Source organism: Gallinula chloropus (assembly GCF_964237585.1).
Source record: "Gallinula chloropus genome assembly, chromosome: 2".
Lineage (NCBI taxonomy): Eukaryota > Metazoa > Chordata > Aves > Gruiformes > Rallidae > Gallinula > Gallinula chloropus.
This window is the reverse complement of record NC_140086.1, coordinates 40,042,108-40,055,710: the sequence shown is the minus strand read 5'-3', so window position 1 is coordinate 40,055,710 and position 13,603 is coordinate 40,042,108. Positions and strand designations below refer to the sequence as shown.

At 39.2% G+C, this 13,603-nt stretch overlaps 1 protein-coding gene across 1 annotated transcript in view; it reads left to right on the top strand.

Annotated features, from left to right (window-relative positions):
- The window catches only part of CHD7 (chromodomain helicase DNA binding protein 7), a 131,223-nt gene that overhangs the window by 101,360 nt on the left and 16,260 nt on the right, over positions 1-13,603 (top strand). Inside the window, exons 13-22 of the mRNA XM_084260803.1 lie at positions 39-215; positions 1,650-1,793; positions 3,893-4,148; positions 9,109-9,319; positions 9,824-10,019; positions 10,248-10,415; positions 11,076-11,255; positions 11,546-11,656; positions 11,746-11,951; positions 12,888-13,087. Coding sequence (XP_084116929.1) covers positions 39-215; positions 1,650-1,793; positions 3,893-4,148; positions 9,109-9,319; positions 9,824-10,019; positions 10,248-10,415; positions 11,076-11,255; positions 11,546-11,656; positions 11,746-11,951; positions 12,888-13,087 — 1,849 coding nt within the window. The remainder of the gene's footprint in view (positions 1-38; positions 216-1,649; positions 1,794-3,892; positions 4,149-9,108; positions 9,320-9,823; positions 10,020-10,247; positions 10,416-11,075; positions 11,256-11,545; positions 11,657-11,745; positions 11,952-12,887; positions 13,088-13,603) is intronic.

The window sequence follows — 13,603 nt, the reverse complement described above, 5'->3', positions numbered from 1 at the left end:
TGCCACGGTTTACTTTTAACTTCTGCTGTTCTTTTTAGGGTCGTGTGATAAAGGGGTCCTACAAGTTCCATGCCATTATCACAACATTTGAAATGATCTTGACTGACTGTCCGGAGCTGCGTAACATTCCATGGCGGTGTGTGGTCATCGATGAGGCCCACCGGCTGAAAAACAGGAACTGTAAGCTTTTGGAAGGACTCAAGATGATGGACCTGGTCAGTGTGTACATCCCCTACGTTTGCATCCTCTGTGTTTTTATTATGCCTGATTTATGGATTCATTGAAATGTAAAGTGATATTTTCTTCCTCAAGTTAAAAGCATCACGTGCTAAGAAGAATGAGGGAATGCAGCTGAAAGCCTTTCAAATATCTAGAAGCATGTGAATCCTTGAATTTCAGTGCTGATGTTTTAAGCCTTTTCATCAATGTAGACCTAAAATTACATGGATTCTGTTAGGAGACGCAAGATAAATTTGTTCTTTCCTTTCTCTCTTTTCATGTGACTTCTTACTCCATAGTCACTTCTTCGTGTAGGCATTTATTTAATGGTATAATATGGTCAGGTGTGAGAGGGAAACCGAGCTGCACTCAGGTCAGCTCCCATGTTAACCATAATGTTCTTTCAGACCAGCTAAGGAAGTGGGGAAAGTGAGTTGGTTTCTGATGCTTACATAAGGATGCATTGTGTTGTGGGCACAAAATAAGTGTATTAAGCACACAGAGAAGAATAAGATGATGGTGTTTAAAGGTATTTACAATTTAAAAGGCAAGATTACTATTTTTATTGGTCAGGAGGTTCTTAAAAAATGTGAGTGGAATGCAGTTATGCTAAGTTAATACCTGCAACTCAAACCCTCTTATTTCTGATAAGCATGAAGAGTCATAAACATTAGCTTACACACACACTGGTGACCATAGGTCAGTTTTAGTTTCTTGAACAAGTCTTGAGGCTTAAAAAATGAAAGTTTGTAAAAATGCTGTACACAATTTATTTTCTTTATTATGGTTGCTGTTAGAGGAAAGCTGAGCTTAGAGGCGTGGCAGTAGATGAAAGTACAGGACTTCCCACTTCAGTTCTTGTTCTACTACTAAATTCATGTTTGACCTTGAACTAGTTGCTTAACCTGTCTGGGCTCCTCCTCTAAAGCAATAAGCACCTTTTCCTCTTGTCCCTGCCAGGCTCACGTACTGTTACGTGTAGATGAAAAGTTAGGGCTCTGCTTCAGGTTCCTTATGGTAGAAACTCACACCTGCCCTGAAGATGTTCATGCACTGGGATCCATTGAAGATGCAGTAAATTGGCAGGTTTATCCTGGAAGCAATGGGATAAGTTCAGCTGTTACATTGCCAAAGTTAATTGTATTAAAGAAAGGGATGGGATGTTTTGGTCAGTAAAATGTCTTCATCTATCTGGAGGACTTTTGAAGGTGCTTAAATAGTGAAGTATTTTTCTGGGCTGTCACTGAAGGAAGGCCAGAATACCGGGTAGAAATACCTTGGGAAGAGCTATGTGTAGGTAGTTGGGTGAGGGAAGAGGAAGTAATCATGAGATATATGGGGGCGGGGAAGGTGTGATAAAATTTTGTGCACTTCTCCATTGAAAAATGAATTTTGGTGGATTCCTAGGCAACTGTTTCTTAACTTTTCAGGAGCATAAAGTGCTGCTTACTGGAACCCCTTTGCAAAATACGGTAGAAGAGCTATTTAGCTTGCTTCATTTCTTGGAACCAGGTCGCTTCCCATCAGAAACCACATTCATGCAAGAGTTTGGTGATCTGAAAACTGAAGAACAGGTAAACTTCTGTGCACTTAGTTTTCTGCTTAGATACTGTGAATCTTTACATTTTATAAGTGAATTCCATTTCTTGGTTTTAAAAGTAATACATACTTACTTTTTTGAAGACTGTAGGAATTTTATGTCTTGTTTGTTTCCATTTTGTTGAGTTTCTTTTGACCAAAAGTTATCACTATTTTTTTTTTAACACTTTGTCCACTGGCCACACAGAAATTGAGGAAGTTTCCCTTCATTAAAATATGATGTTTAAAAATGGGTGTGGGGGTGTCTTGTAACAGTTGCTGGATGAAAATACTTCTAGAATTGCTTGTCATTGTCATCCTTCTTTAAGTATGAGAGTGGGGGGACTGTCCTCTTCTGTGCAGGTAGCATCTGGGAGTTTTATCAACTAACTTCTGTGCAAACAGGAACATATTTGATATCTACTTTAGCAAGAGGCAACCAAATGGAGGGAGATTTCTTTTGACTGACTCAAACTGATTTCTCAAGCTGTCCAATAAAAGAACTTTTTTTTCTTGCATGTGTGAAAATGTTTTTAAAAAGTCAGTGGGTAGCAGTCAAATCATCTTAATGTTAGGAGATAACTGAAGCATGGCATCTTAATTCAGGCACCTTAATTTGCCCCTTTACACCCTATGGTAATAGAATTTCAAAATTGTGTGCATTTTGGCGCACAACTTTATGTGGGTTTTGTCTGTTTCAATTCAGTTTCTGGTGTTTCTAACTTTGGAGTATCCTGTTGAAAGCAACTCTTTCATTGGTAGCAGCCTAAATTAAAAGCACAGCTCTCCTCCCAGCCCCTTACCTCCTGGAGAAATCACAGTGTCCCCTGAGGGAATCATAGGATATGTTTCCACAGATAGCGTGGGCAGTTTCATGCCAGTCAGCCTGGACTCTGACCTGATTGGAAGTGAGCCAGCTCTGACCCAGAAGCTGTGCAGACCTGTTAATACAGCGTTTGAGCTGGAGTTAATACACGTCCTAACTCTCAACATAGCTTTTTGTCTGGGCAGCTCAAAACATCAGCAGGGCAGAACTGGAAATATGTGAAGCCATACATGGAAATACTACTAAAATAGAATAATGCCATCATCCACGAGCAGAATTGAAGGCTGGGTTGCTTGGGCTAACAAGTTTTGGAAGAAGTGCCTTCTCTGCTGACACCATCTTTAGATGTTTTGGAATTTGATTTATCTTTCAAGTGATGGGAGAGATTATGTGTTAATGACTTCGGTTTTCTCTTCCATTCCTTGCAATCCTGTTCCATGTACTCTTTTGTTCATCCCTCTGTGCTAGTTTATCTTCTCTCTCTGAAAGTTGCTTTATCACTAAGGGAATGATGTGAATTCAGGAGAAAGTGTCTTTTGTTCATGTTTCTGCTATGCAGCTCTGCATCAGCAGGTGATGACCAATTCCAGGGTAAATTACCAGCTCTTCAGCAGTGAGCTGGTTTGTACTTTGAGACAACCTTAAACAACCTAAATGCCAGTCTTTTTCTGTATGGAATGTTCTTGAGTGTTTTATTTAAAGGGGCTTTACAAAAACTTGATAAAATTTAGCTAATTCGTTCGAGGGAAGCAGACTTCACCCCCCACCCACTATCTAGGATATGTGTTAAAGTAAATGCTACAAAGCCTGGAGACACTAAAAAATTGCAGAAATAAAAACACCTTCATTTTCAGACCAGGCCTTTAAAAGGTTTTTTACTTTAGTGGATGTCAAAACTAAGGAAATTAGAAAAGAATTAGAAGCAGATATATGAGGGGGAAAATAGCCTTAAACATTGTGTTAAGTGGTTAGAAGTTAACTGCAAAACTTGATCTTACGGTCAGATTTGCTTATATAGCTGTGCTTACGTTAGGATTAGCTCTGCATGACTGGTGTGCAGTACTGTCCTTGTCTGAAAGGGTTGTTGTACGTGAAGTCTGTTTAACATTCACTAAACAGAGAGTGATGCACACTAAAAACCAAGTCAGTTATTACAAATGTTCTCTGCTTGTGATCTAAAGGGGGGAACAGGGATTTTAGAATAAAGAAATAAATATTTGAAGCCTTGTGGTTTTAATTCAGTTACATATTAAACATAATGCTTCCTAGGTGCAAAAACTCCAAGCTATTTTGAAGCCGATGATGTTGAGACGTCTCAAGGAAGACGTAGAAAAGAACCTGGCCCCCAAAGAGGAAACCATCATTGAAGTTGAGCTCACCAACATTCAGAAGAAATACTACCGTGCTATTCTTGAAAAGAACTTCACATTTCTTTCCAAGGGTGGAGGTCAGGCAAACGTACCTAATCTTCTAAACACTATGATGGAACTAAGAAAATGCTGCAATCATCCGTACCTTATTAATGGTAGGCCTCCTGTGTTTTTCCTCATTTGAAAAATGGTTGTAAAGAAAGTTCAGTACATTAGAAATTCTATTCTAGTGTGCCTTTTCATTTATTCCTTTATTTTAAGTAGGAAAGTGAGAGAACCTTCTAGGTTCTTAGTGAGAGAACCTTCTAGGTTCTTAGTGAGAGAACCTTCTAGGCTCTTAGTGAGAGAACCTTCTAGGCTCTTAGTGAGAGAACCTTCTAGGCTCTTAGTGAGAGAACCTTCTAGGTTCTTAGTGAGAGAACCTTCTAGGTTCTCTTAGGTGCTACAGATATCTGCTAGTCAGGACAGCATTGCTTTTGAAGACACCTGCGCTGCTTCTTTCCCCAAGGTTTCATAGCCCTGACAGTGTTACTGAGTTTCTCTTTCTGATATTTCTGACAAACAGGACCTCGGTTATCGTGCAGGTTGCTGGACGCTGACATAAATATCTCAATTTTTTTGTTCAGTTATAGTTAATGCTATATGGAAAGAGAATAAGTAGCAACTACGAGATAGCAACTTAAAATTTGCAAATAAAAGTTGTGAGCTAAGAAATTATGATCAGGCATGCTTTTATGGCCATGTGTTGTCAGCTCATTTTTCTAATTGAGTACTGTGTGCAGGTTTGGGTGCCACAGTACAAGAGGGACACAAAACTATTGGAGGTTGTCCAGAGGAGGGTAACAAAGGTTGTGAAGGGTCTGGAGGGGAAGTCTTAAGAGGAGAGGCTGAAATGCCTTGGTTTGTACAGCCTGGAGAAAAAGAGACTGAGGGGAGACCTTGTTGAGCCTGTGGCTTCCTGATGAGGGAGGTGAAGGGATAGGTGCTAATCTCATCTCTTTAATGACCAGTGATAGAACCCGAGGGAACAGCATGAAGCTGTGACGGGGAGGTTTAGATTTGATATCAGGAAGAGGCTCTTTACTGAGAGGGTGGTCGGGCACTGGCACAGGCTCCCCAGGGAAGTGGTCACAGCACTGAGCTTGGCTGAGTTCAAGAAGTGTCTGGATGATGCACCCAGTCACATGCTCGGACTTGTCTGGCCCTGTGTGGGGCTGGGAGTTGGACTCAATGATCCTTATGGGTCCCTTCCAACTCAGGAGATTCTATGAGTCTAATTTAACCCATCAGATTATTTGAATGTCATATTAGAATTAATAACAAATATTTTTTCAGTGTGATGTTACTGGGTTTACTTGAGGATTATCTGTGGCAAGGGCTGTATGATGGGACAGCTAGTTACAGCTGTTTGAAACATGCTAAACAGTGTGTGTTGGTCAAATCAAATCTTGCCTTTCAGAATGTAACACAAGCCTCTGTACAGGGTTGCAGTTGGACTGGTTTGTTGTTTCCCAACTCTTCTTCCTTACTGTGTATGATTTATGTTACAGTTGGTTTAATGCTGGTTATAAGCTTCCTGGTGAAAGATAGTTTAGTTCAAGATCCATATGTGATCTCAGTTTTTTATTGTATGACTGACATATTGCAGCGCTTATGGTTTTCTTCTTGACATTTTTTGTTTGAATGTGGGGGGGGGGAATGCTTAAAGTGATTCACAAAATGACTTCTAATTATATTTCATGCACGAGTAATCTTTCCAAGGACCTGATAAAGGGTTACTCCAAAGTACTTCAACCCAAGCATATTGATGCACTGCTGAGTTTGCATACAGTAAATTACTTCTGTGGTTCTGGTAGGGCTTTTTGTATGTTGCCTCTTTGTTTTAAATAAACCCATGATATAAACAAGTTTACCAGAAGATGGTTCAGGATGTTCAAGTTACGAGCTTCTGAACTTGATGTGGTTTACATTTCTTGGTTTTCAGGCAATTTTAACTTTACCATTATTTTTACTTATTTGATGTTTGCTAAAAGCAGTAAAGTGAATACGTAGAGTTCACAAGTAGCACTTGCAGTGCTGCCTACGGGAGTGAAGCTGGTTTTTATGGGAGTCTGGTATCATTTAGTGTCTCTTAGAGAAATCTAGGCAACTACATAGAAATTTTCAAATATTTTTTGATGACTCTTAAAGGTGGGGATTGTCTAGAAAAGGGAGGTGGGAATTGTCTCTTGAGTGCTTTTGCCTTTATAACACTTTTGTGACTTCTGAACATTTGGACTTGTTTGGTGTCAGGCATCAATGTGGCAGGTGGGGCAAACCTTCAGATTTGAGAGAAGAATAAATAAATCCTAAATATTAGTGTGGAAGATGGAACTAAGCAAACACATCCTTTGTAGTTCATGGATATAAAATCTTGTAGTTGTCTAAGGTTTTATTTTGTTGATTGATAATAAACAACTTTGTACTGAGAGCGATGGCACAAGTTTATTTTAGTTCTACCAAGAGGTCTTGCAGTGCTAGAATGTGATGTTACGTGGTGTTCTTCTGCTGAATGATCTGTTGCACTGGCAAGTTCTTGAGATGTAACTGCTTTTATAAAGGTGTCTCTGAATCCTTCTAATATTCTTCCAAGTTCACAGGTTTTGTGAGCAAGCAGTACTGTCTGTGTATTTGAATATCTAAGTAAAATACTGTATGTTTTGCGAGCAAATCTTTGAGATTAATCTTGAGTTATGAGACAGAAGGTTATATAATGGAAGTAGCATGGTAGGAGTTAAATGTGGAATTTTTTGCTTGTTTGTTTGATGATTGGTAGATTTGTTCTGGGGTGGGGGAGAATGGTGGTCTGCTGAGTCTGTTTTTGAGTAGACTTCTAGAGGGAGTTGCTTCATTTGGTGTATTCTCCAACCAAGTTGGCCATTCTTCTCAGAGCTGGACTCCTTGTTTTCTCCCTCAGCAACCTCAACTATGTATACGTTGTTTCTCTCTCTGCTTCAGAGAGCTAGCAGTAGGGATTGCCTCTGTGCTTCTACATCCTAAAGCGTTGAACCTTGGAAAGGTTTCTTACTCTGTTCCTTACACCCTCTTGAGCCCTAGAAGCCTCTTCTTATTAGGAGTGGAAGTAGGGATTTTCCCTGTGGATCACCCATTCAAATGCCTTCCGATTATCCTGTACTGAAAATCAGCTAGGACAGGAACTGGTGTTACATCGAGTAACTTTTGGGTAACAGGCCACTCAGTCACTGTCAATCAATTGGGACCGAAGTAGCTATGAAGAAGACAGGGCAGTCTTTGAAAGGGTTTAGCTAAGACAGGTTTATTGAAAGAGCAGTTTCGGAGGTCGTGGTCTGTTCCAGAAATGAGTCTTGCTGAGACCAAACGCTGATACTGAAAATTCACCATTCATTAGCTCTGTCTGTGAGTTTGTTGTGGTGTGCTCAGCTTAGGTGGTTTGCCTTTGCAGGTGCTGAGTTTGCATATTGGTTTACTTCACAGTGAAACTTGAATTTGGATATCACAGTTGAGTGAGAAATAAGTGATGTAGCCAAGAAAGATCACTGAAGTTACTGTGCATGACCTACTTAACAGCCTGCTATATCTTGGAATTGCCTAGGCTCCATACAGAATCTGAGCTTTCCTACCCAAAATTCTGCCCGTTTTACAAGATGGGAGGTGATAAGATGGGAATTTGAAGGAGTGTCTGATTGTACTAGTTTCACATGGGTTTGTTGGGGTGGGGGTTTTGTGTGCAAGCTGTTAGGATCAGTAATACCTGGAGTAGGCAACCAAATGAGAATTCAGGGATGTAAAATTAACTTCAAGTGGTCCCATCTTGAGTTTAAGTTCTGTAAAAGCCAGTAGTGAAAGTGTATGGAGTAATATGAAGCTGTCAGACAGCCTGCTCAGGGTGGTATCTAGTTAAGACACCATGTTACAGTAGGCACTGAACCAGCAATCACACAGGGAGGGTGCGTTTGCATGTTTGTTTACAGCCATCTACTCAGAACTGGGATATGAGAGAGATGCTCAGCAGAAACCTGGCAGTGAGCTGTTGTTCCCTCCTTCCCCAACCTTCCCACCTTTCCTTGTGTTACTCAAAAGCAGCATCGAAGCAGAGTATCATACAAAGCAGGAATATGTCTTAAGCTACATTTTATTTAAAAAATAAAAAATTTGATGGACTGAAAGACAGCTCCAGAAAAGGTTTATTTGGGTGTAAAATAAGCTTAGAACAAAGATTGCCAACCTTTTACATAGCCAAGAATACTAATCTGATAATTCTTGGAGTAGTCCACTGTTTGTAGAAATGACATAAAAAATAGAATGAAAGTGTGGGAAAGGTTGAAGAGAAAACTTGAACTTGGTCTGTAGTCTCCAGGTAATGAGCAATACAAGAAAACATTTCCTGCTGTGCATAGTATTCATAGACAAAGAGAGTGGCAAGCAAAAATTGTAAAGAATATAAAAAATTAGAATTTATTCACTGGTTAGTCTCATTGAACTGAAGGAAAAAGAGATTTGGTGAGAAATGAAAGCTAAATATAAGGTAAAATAATAATTTCACAGCTGCTTATTCCTCCACTCCCCGAAATTAGTTTTTTCATTGTTTCTATTTTGATCCTATAGTTAATAAAGGAGAGAGCAGGTCCGGGTCACACACGTGTTTAAGCCCAGTTTTGGTTTTGGAGGCATAAACAACAACTGTGATTTGTATTCCTCCTTTTCCTGTGGAAATGAGGTGGTTTTTTTCTTTCACGTTGCCATTTCCAAAAGGAACTGAAAGTCTATTTGTTCAGTTGGAATATGGTTTACCCTTACATTTTCCCTTAATTTTTCAATAAATTGTGTGTGAAATAGTTGTGCAGATTTATTCAGGGAAGGGTTTACTTCGATTTAAAAGAGGAAAGAAAAGAGTGTGTGCTCAGAGTTACTTTTTGTTTATGCTGTATTTGTGTATATGTTTGCTTTAAATTTAAGCTTAATGTTTTTTATAAATGTTTATTCGCTTAATGCTTAAAAACATTCCTGCAGTTTCTATGGGGTATTGAAGGCAAGCTCATTGTTTATTAATAAAACCTTTTGCAGTGTTCATGTATTGCTGTCCAATCTTTGCAGGTGCTGAAGAGAAAATTTTGGAAGAGTTTAAAGAAACACACAATGCCGACTCTCCAGATTTTCAGCTCCAGGCAATGATCCAGGCTGCTGGCAAGCTAGTACTGATTGACAAGCTGCTGCCAAAACTGAAGGCTGGTGGCCACAGGGTGCTTATCTTTTCCCAGATGGTGCGCTGCTTGGACATACTGGAAGACTACCTCATTCAAAGACGGTGAGAGCAACAGTATAATACAGTTCTAAATAAACTATGCTTTCCTCAGTGGCTGCAGTATTTAACCTGTGAGTAATCCATCTTCAGAGGATGCAACACTTTGCAGTGTTTTCTGTCACGATCTGATCAAAGGAAAAGCGTTACCTGTACGTTGCCAGTAGTGAGACTTCTCTTGCGGGTGAATACGGTGGCTCCACACGAAGAGCTTTAAATCTCTGAGCTTACAACTCGGTTAAATGTTTTGGTGGCTCTTGAGTTTGTTTTTTTTTTTGCTTAAGCCTTATTTCATTCCTTGGAGTGAAAGTATGTTCTTCACCAAATGATGCAAACCGGGAGGGGAAAGTAGTATGTCTTCCACTGATGAAGTTACTGGATACACAGAACAGTCACTCAGTCTGTTGCAGTTATTTGGACTCTATAGTAGCATATTTTCCTTTTATTTTTAAACTGCATATTCTTAAAAAATAACAATGCTATTCTCCTTATAATGCATCTTTATTTCAGGTACCCATATGAACGAATCGATGGCCGAGTAAGAGGCAACTTGCGTCAAGCAGCTATTGACAGGTTTTCAAGACCTGATTCTGATAGGTTTGTTTTCCTGCTGTGTACAAGGGCAGGAGGTTTGGGCATTAATCTTACTGCTGCTGATACCTGCATCATTTTTGATTCAGACTGGAACCCCCAAAATGACCTCCAGGTAATATTACAAGAGATTACTTCATTGGAAATTTTTCTTTGCCTTTTTGCTGTGAAATTTTCTTCACCTACAAGAGAAATTATCTGTTATGCCTCCTTTAAAAGAATAAAAATAATCTTTATCTTGAAAGCAGTGACTTCTAAAGTAAGTTCTCTGTATGGATTATTTTAAGATTTTTCTGCCTTTTGTCACCTACCTGTAACTGAGTATCTGTCTTTGTTTCATCAGGCTCAAGCACGATGTCACAGAATAGGACAGAGCAAATCAGTGAAAATTTACAGGTTGATAACAAGGAATTCTTACGAAAGGGAAATGTTTGACAAAGCTAGCTTGAAGCTTGGCCTTGATAAGGCTGTGCTGCAGTCGATGAGCGGAAGAGAAAATGCCACAAATGGGGTGAGAATTAATATATTTAAGGTGCACGATCAACAAGTGCTATGAATGTGTAACACTTCTTGTTTGTTTGCATGTTAGCTGGGGAACGGTGGTATTTCAGACAAACATGGCATGTGTTTTAAAGCAGGGTTAATTAAGGGCAAGGCTACGTGAACTGGCTCAGCCTGTCTCATGGCTCACTTACTGCCAAAAGGGGCCAGGGGAAGTCATGTTCCCTCAATCCTCATCCATTCTCATCGTTCCACCCTTTACATCACGTTGATCGCATTTGGAGGAATTCTACTCATTTTTTTTTCCTGGGGTAGCCTTTTTGCTTTGCAGGCTTTTTTGCTTTAGCTTTTTGTCAGGTTAGTAAGTTAAATCTGCTCCCAGGAGGAGTTTAGCAGTCACCAGAGCTAAAGTGAAGAGATTGAATGACAATAAATTATTAAATCATTTAAACCACTCATATAACTTTGCTCTAAGAATTTTGTTGTTCGTATTCTTCTTTTAAAGGTGACTTCAGCACGAATGTTTAATTGACCTGCACCACATTGTCTTAAGAGTTTCAGTTCTTAAAATGCTAAATAAAGAGGACAAACAGTCTGATTATGCTGTCAGATGTACACATTGGGTGATTAAAAAAACCCAACCACAAAACCCTTCTGTTAAATGTTACAGGTGCAACAGCTTTCTAAGAAAGAAATAGAAGATCTTCTTCGGAAAGGGGCATATGGTGCTCTCATGGATGAGGAAGACGAAGGGTCTAAGTTTTGTGAAGAGGATATTGATCAGATTCTCTTAAGGCGAACGCACACAATTACTATTGAATCTGAAGGGAAAGGCTCAACATTTGCAAAGGTATGCCTTGACATTCAGAGGAATATTAATAAAAGGCAACCAGGATAGAAGAAAGTGCTATTAAAATGCTTTCTGTGTCAGTTTAGGCTTTTACTGTGCTTGTTTCAGATATTTTCATCACAAACATTGGGATATATGCATTTTCAGTCATGATAATTTACAAGATTACCTTTTTTCTTTCTTGAATCTACCACTTTATAGTTCCTAAGTATTGTATTTGCCAGTGAAAATAAATACTCTTTATAACATGCAGTTAAGAAACCAATGCATGTGTCTTTCATGTTTACTAGGCTAGTTTTGTTGCATCTGGGAACAGGACAGACATTTCCTTGGATGACCCTAACTTTTGGCAGAAGTGGGCAAAAAAAGCTGAGCTGGATATTGATGCTTTAAATGGAAGGGTAAGAACTTTGTGGTAGCTCCTAGTACAATTAAATTGGAAGATATTTTTTCTTCCTCCTGAATGTCTGCATTTTCACTTTCATTTTAGAACAACCTAGTTATTGACACACCAAGAGTAAGAAAGCAAACCAGACTCTACAGTGCAGTCAAAGAGGATGAACTGATGGAGTTTTCAGATCTGGAAAGTGATTCTGAAGAAAAGCCTAGCACAAAGCCCCGTAGGCCTCAGGACAAGTCACAGGGTTATGCAAGAAGTGAATGTTTCAGGGTGGAGAAGAACTTGTTGGTTTATGGGTAAGGATATATAGATTAAATATACTGATTGTGGCTAAAGAACTGAAAATGAGGAAATGATATATGGTAAATAACTCACCCTTCCCTTGGGACACGTTCGTATAATCTGTAACTGTGTAACCCTCATTACACAGCATACATGCCAATAAGATTTTAAGTTGCCATGTATGAAAAGTTGCTTGTATATGTGTTGTTTAGCTTAAAGTATGTGAGTGTCTCACAGATGACAGTGAGCTCACTGGTAAGATGTGTAGTTTCATGATGACAGAATATTTGTTTCTGGTTTCTTGTAGTGTGGAGGAGTTATCGAGGTTTAATCTCTTCTCTAAGTGTGGTGGAGAACAGAGAATTGCATTTGTAAAGAACCATGTAGTTGTGAAATCAGCAGTCAATCTAGAGGTTTTCAGCATAGATTCTGGTATTTTGACACTGCTTGAATTTTGCTATTTGATACTTTGTATTTTTCCCCGTTGGATTTACCGGTTTTGACTTTTTATCTCTTTGCTAGCTGTGTTTGACTGCTAACAGGGTGGGCTTCAGAATGACTGTCTTTATTTTAGGAAGTTGCATACAAGAACTGCTAATAATGGATTTCAAGATCAAAATAAGAATAATTCCCCAAACCCCACAATTGTAGGGATTGGTTGCATTTCCTATTCATAGCTTACTAGAACCATTAGAGTTAAACATATGTACTTTATTATTTTGAGTGTAGTTCAGTTGCAGCTTTACGAGCAGTGAACTTATTGCCTGTTCTGTAAAATAAACATTCTTAACTCTTTGGTGCTGAAGGTTGGATTCCCTGACGTAACCTGTAAATGCAGAAGGCATTAGGGCTAACACAGGAGGTCCCAACTTGCTTGATACCAGGAGCTGAGAGTCAGAAATTCAAGTACCACTGTCTCAGCTGTTGTCTTAAACATATTTTTCTTATAGTTGGGGTCGGTGGACTGACATCCTCTCACATGGGCGCTATAAACGTCAGCTAACAGAGCAAGATGTGGAAACCATCTGCAGGACTATCCTGGTGTATTGTCTTAACCATTACAAAGGGGATGAGAATATCAAAAGTTTCATCTGGGATCTGATCACTCCAACTGCAGATGGGCAAACCCGAGCTTTGGTTAATCATTCCGGTATGTCTACCACAATCAAATAATGATGCTAGTAAATAGGGAAGAATTGCTTCAGTCATGCTGTGGATTTAGTTTAAACTATAGCCATTCTGACATGTCGTAGGATCTTGTCAGATTTTATGAGTAAGGTGGGCTTTGATTTGGTCTGTACTTAAAGGGGAAGTTCCCCTCAGACAATTTGTAAAATGCACTGCTCTCTCGTTCTCAAATTGCTTCAGAACAAATATCCTAGCATAATTTTTAAGTGGCACCTACTGCTTGAGTTAATCTATTTCAAATTGCCAGAAATCAGAAAGCTTGCTTCCTTATGGCCATTGAGTTCATGAGAGTTTTTACAAGAAATATTTATATAACACCATTTTCTGGCTAGCACGCTGAATTTTTGAAATCTTCACACGTAAATTTGCATGGAAGTTTTGGTTCATTGTGGTGTCTGCAATTTTCTGTACTGATACACTGCTGTTCAGATTTTGGTGGTTATGTTGCCCACAAAGGAATTAATAGTGCGGTGGTACT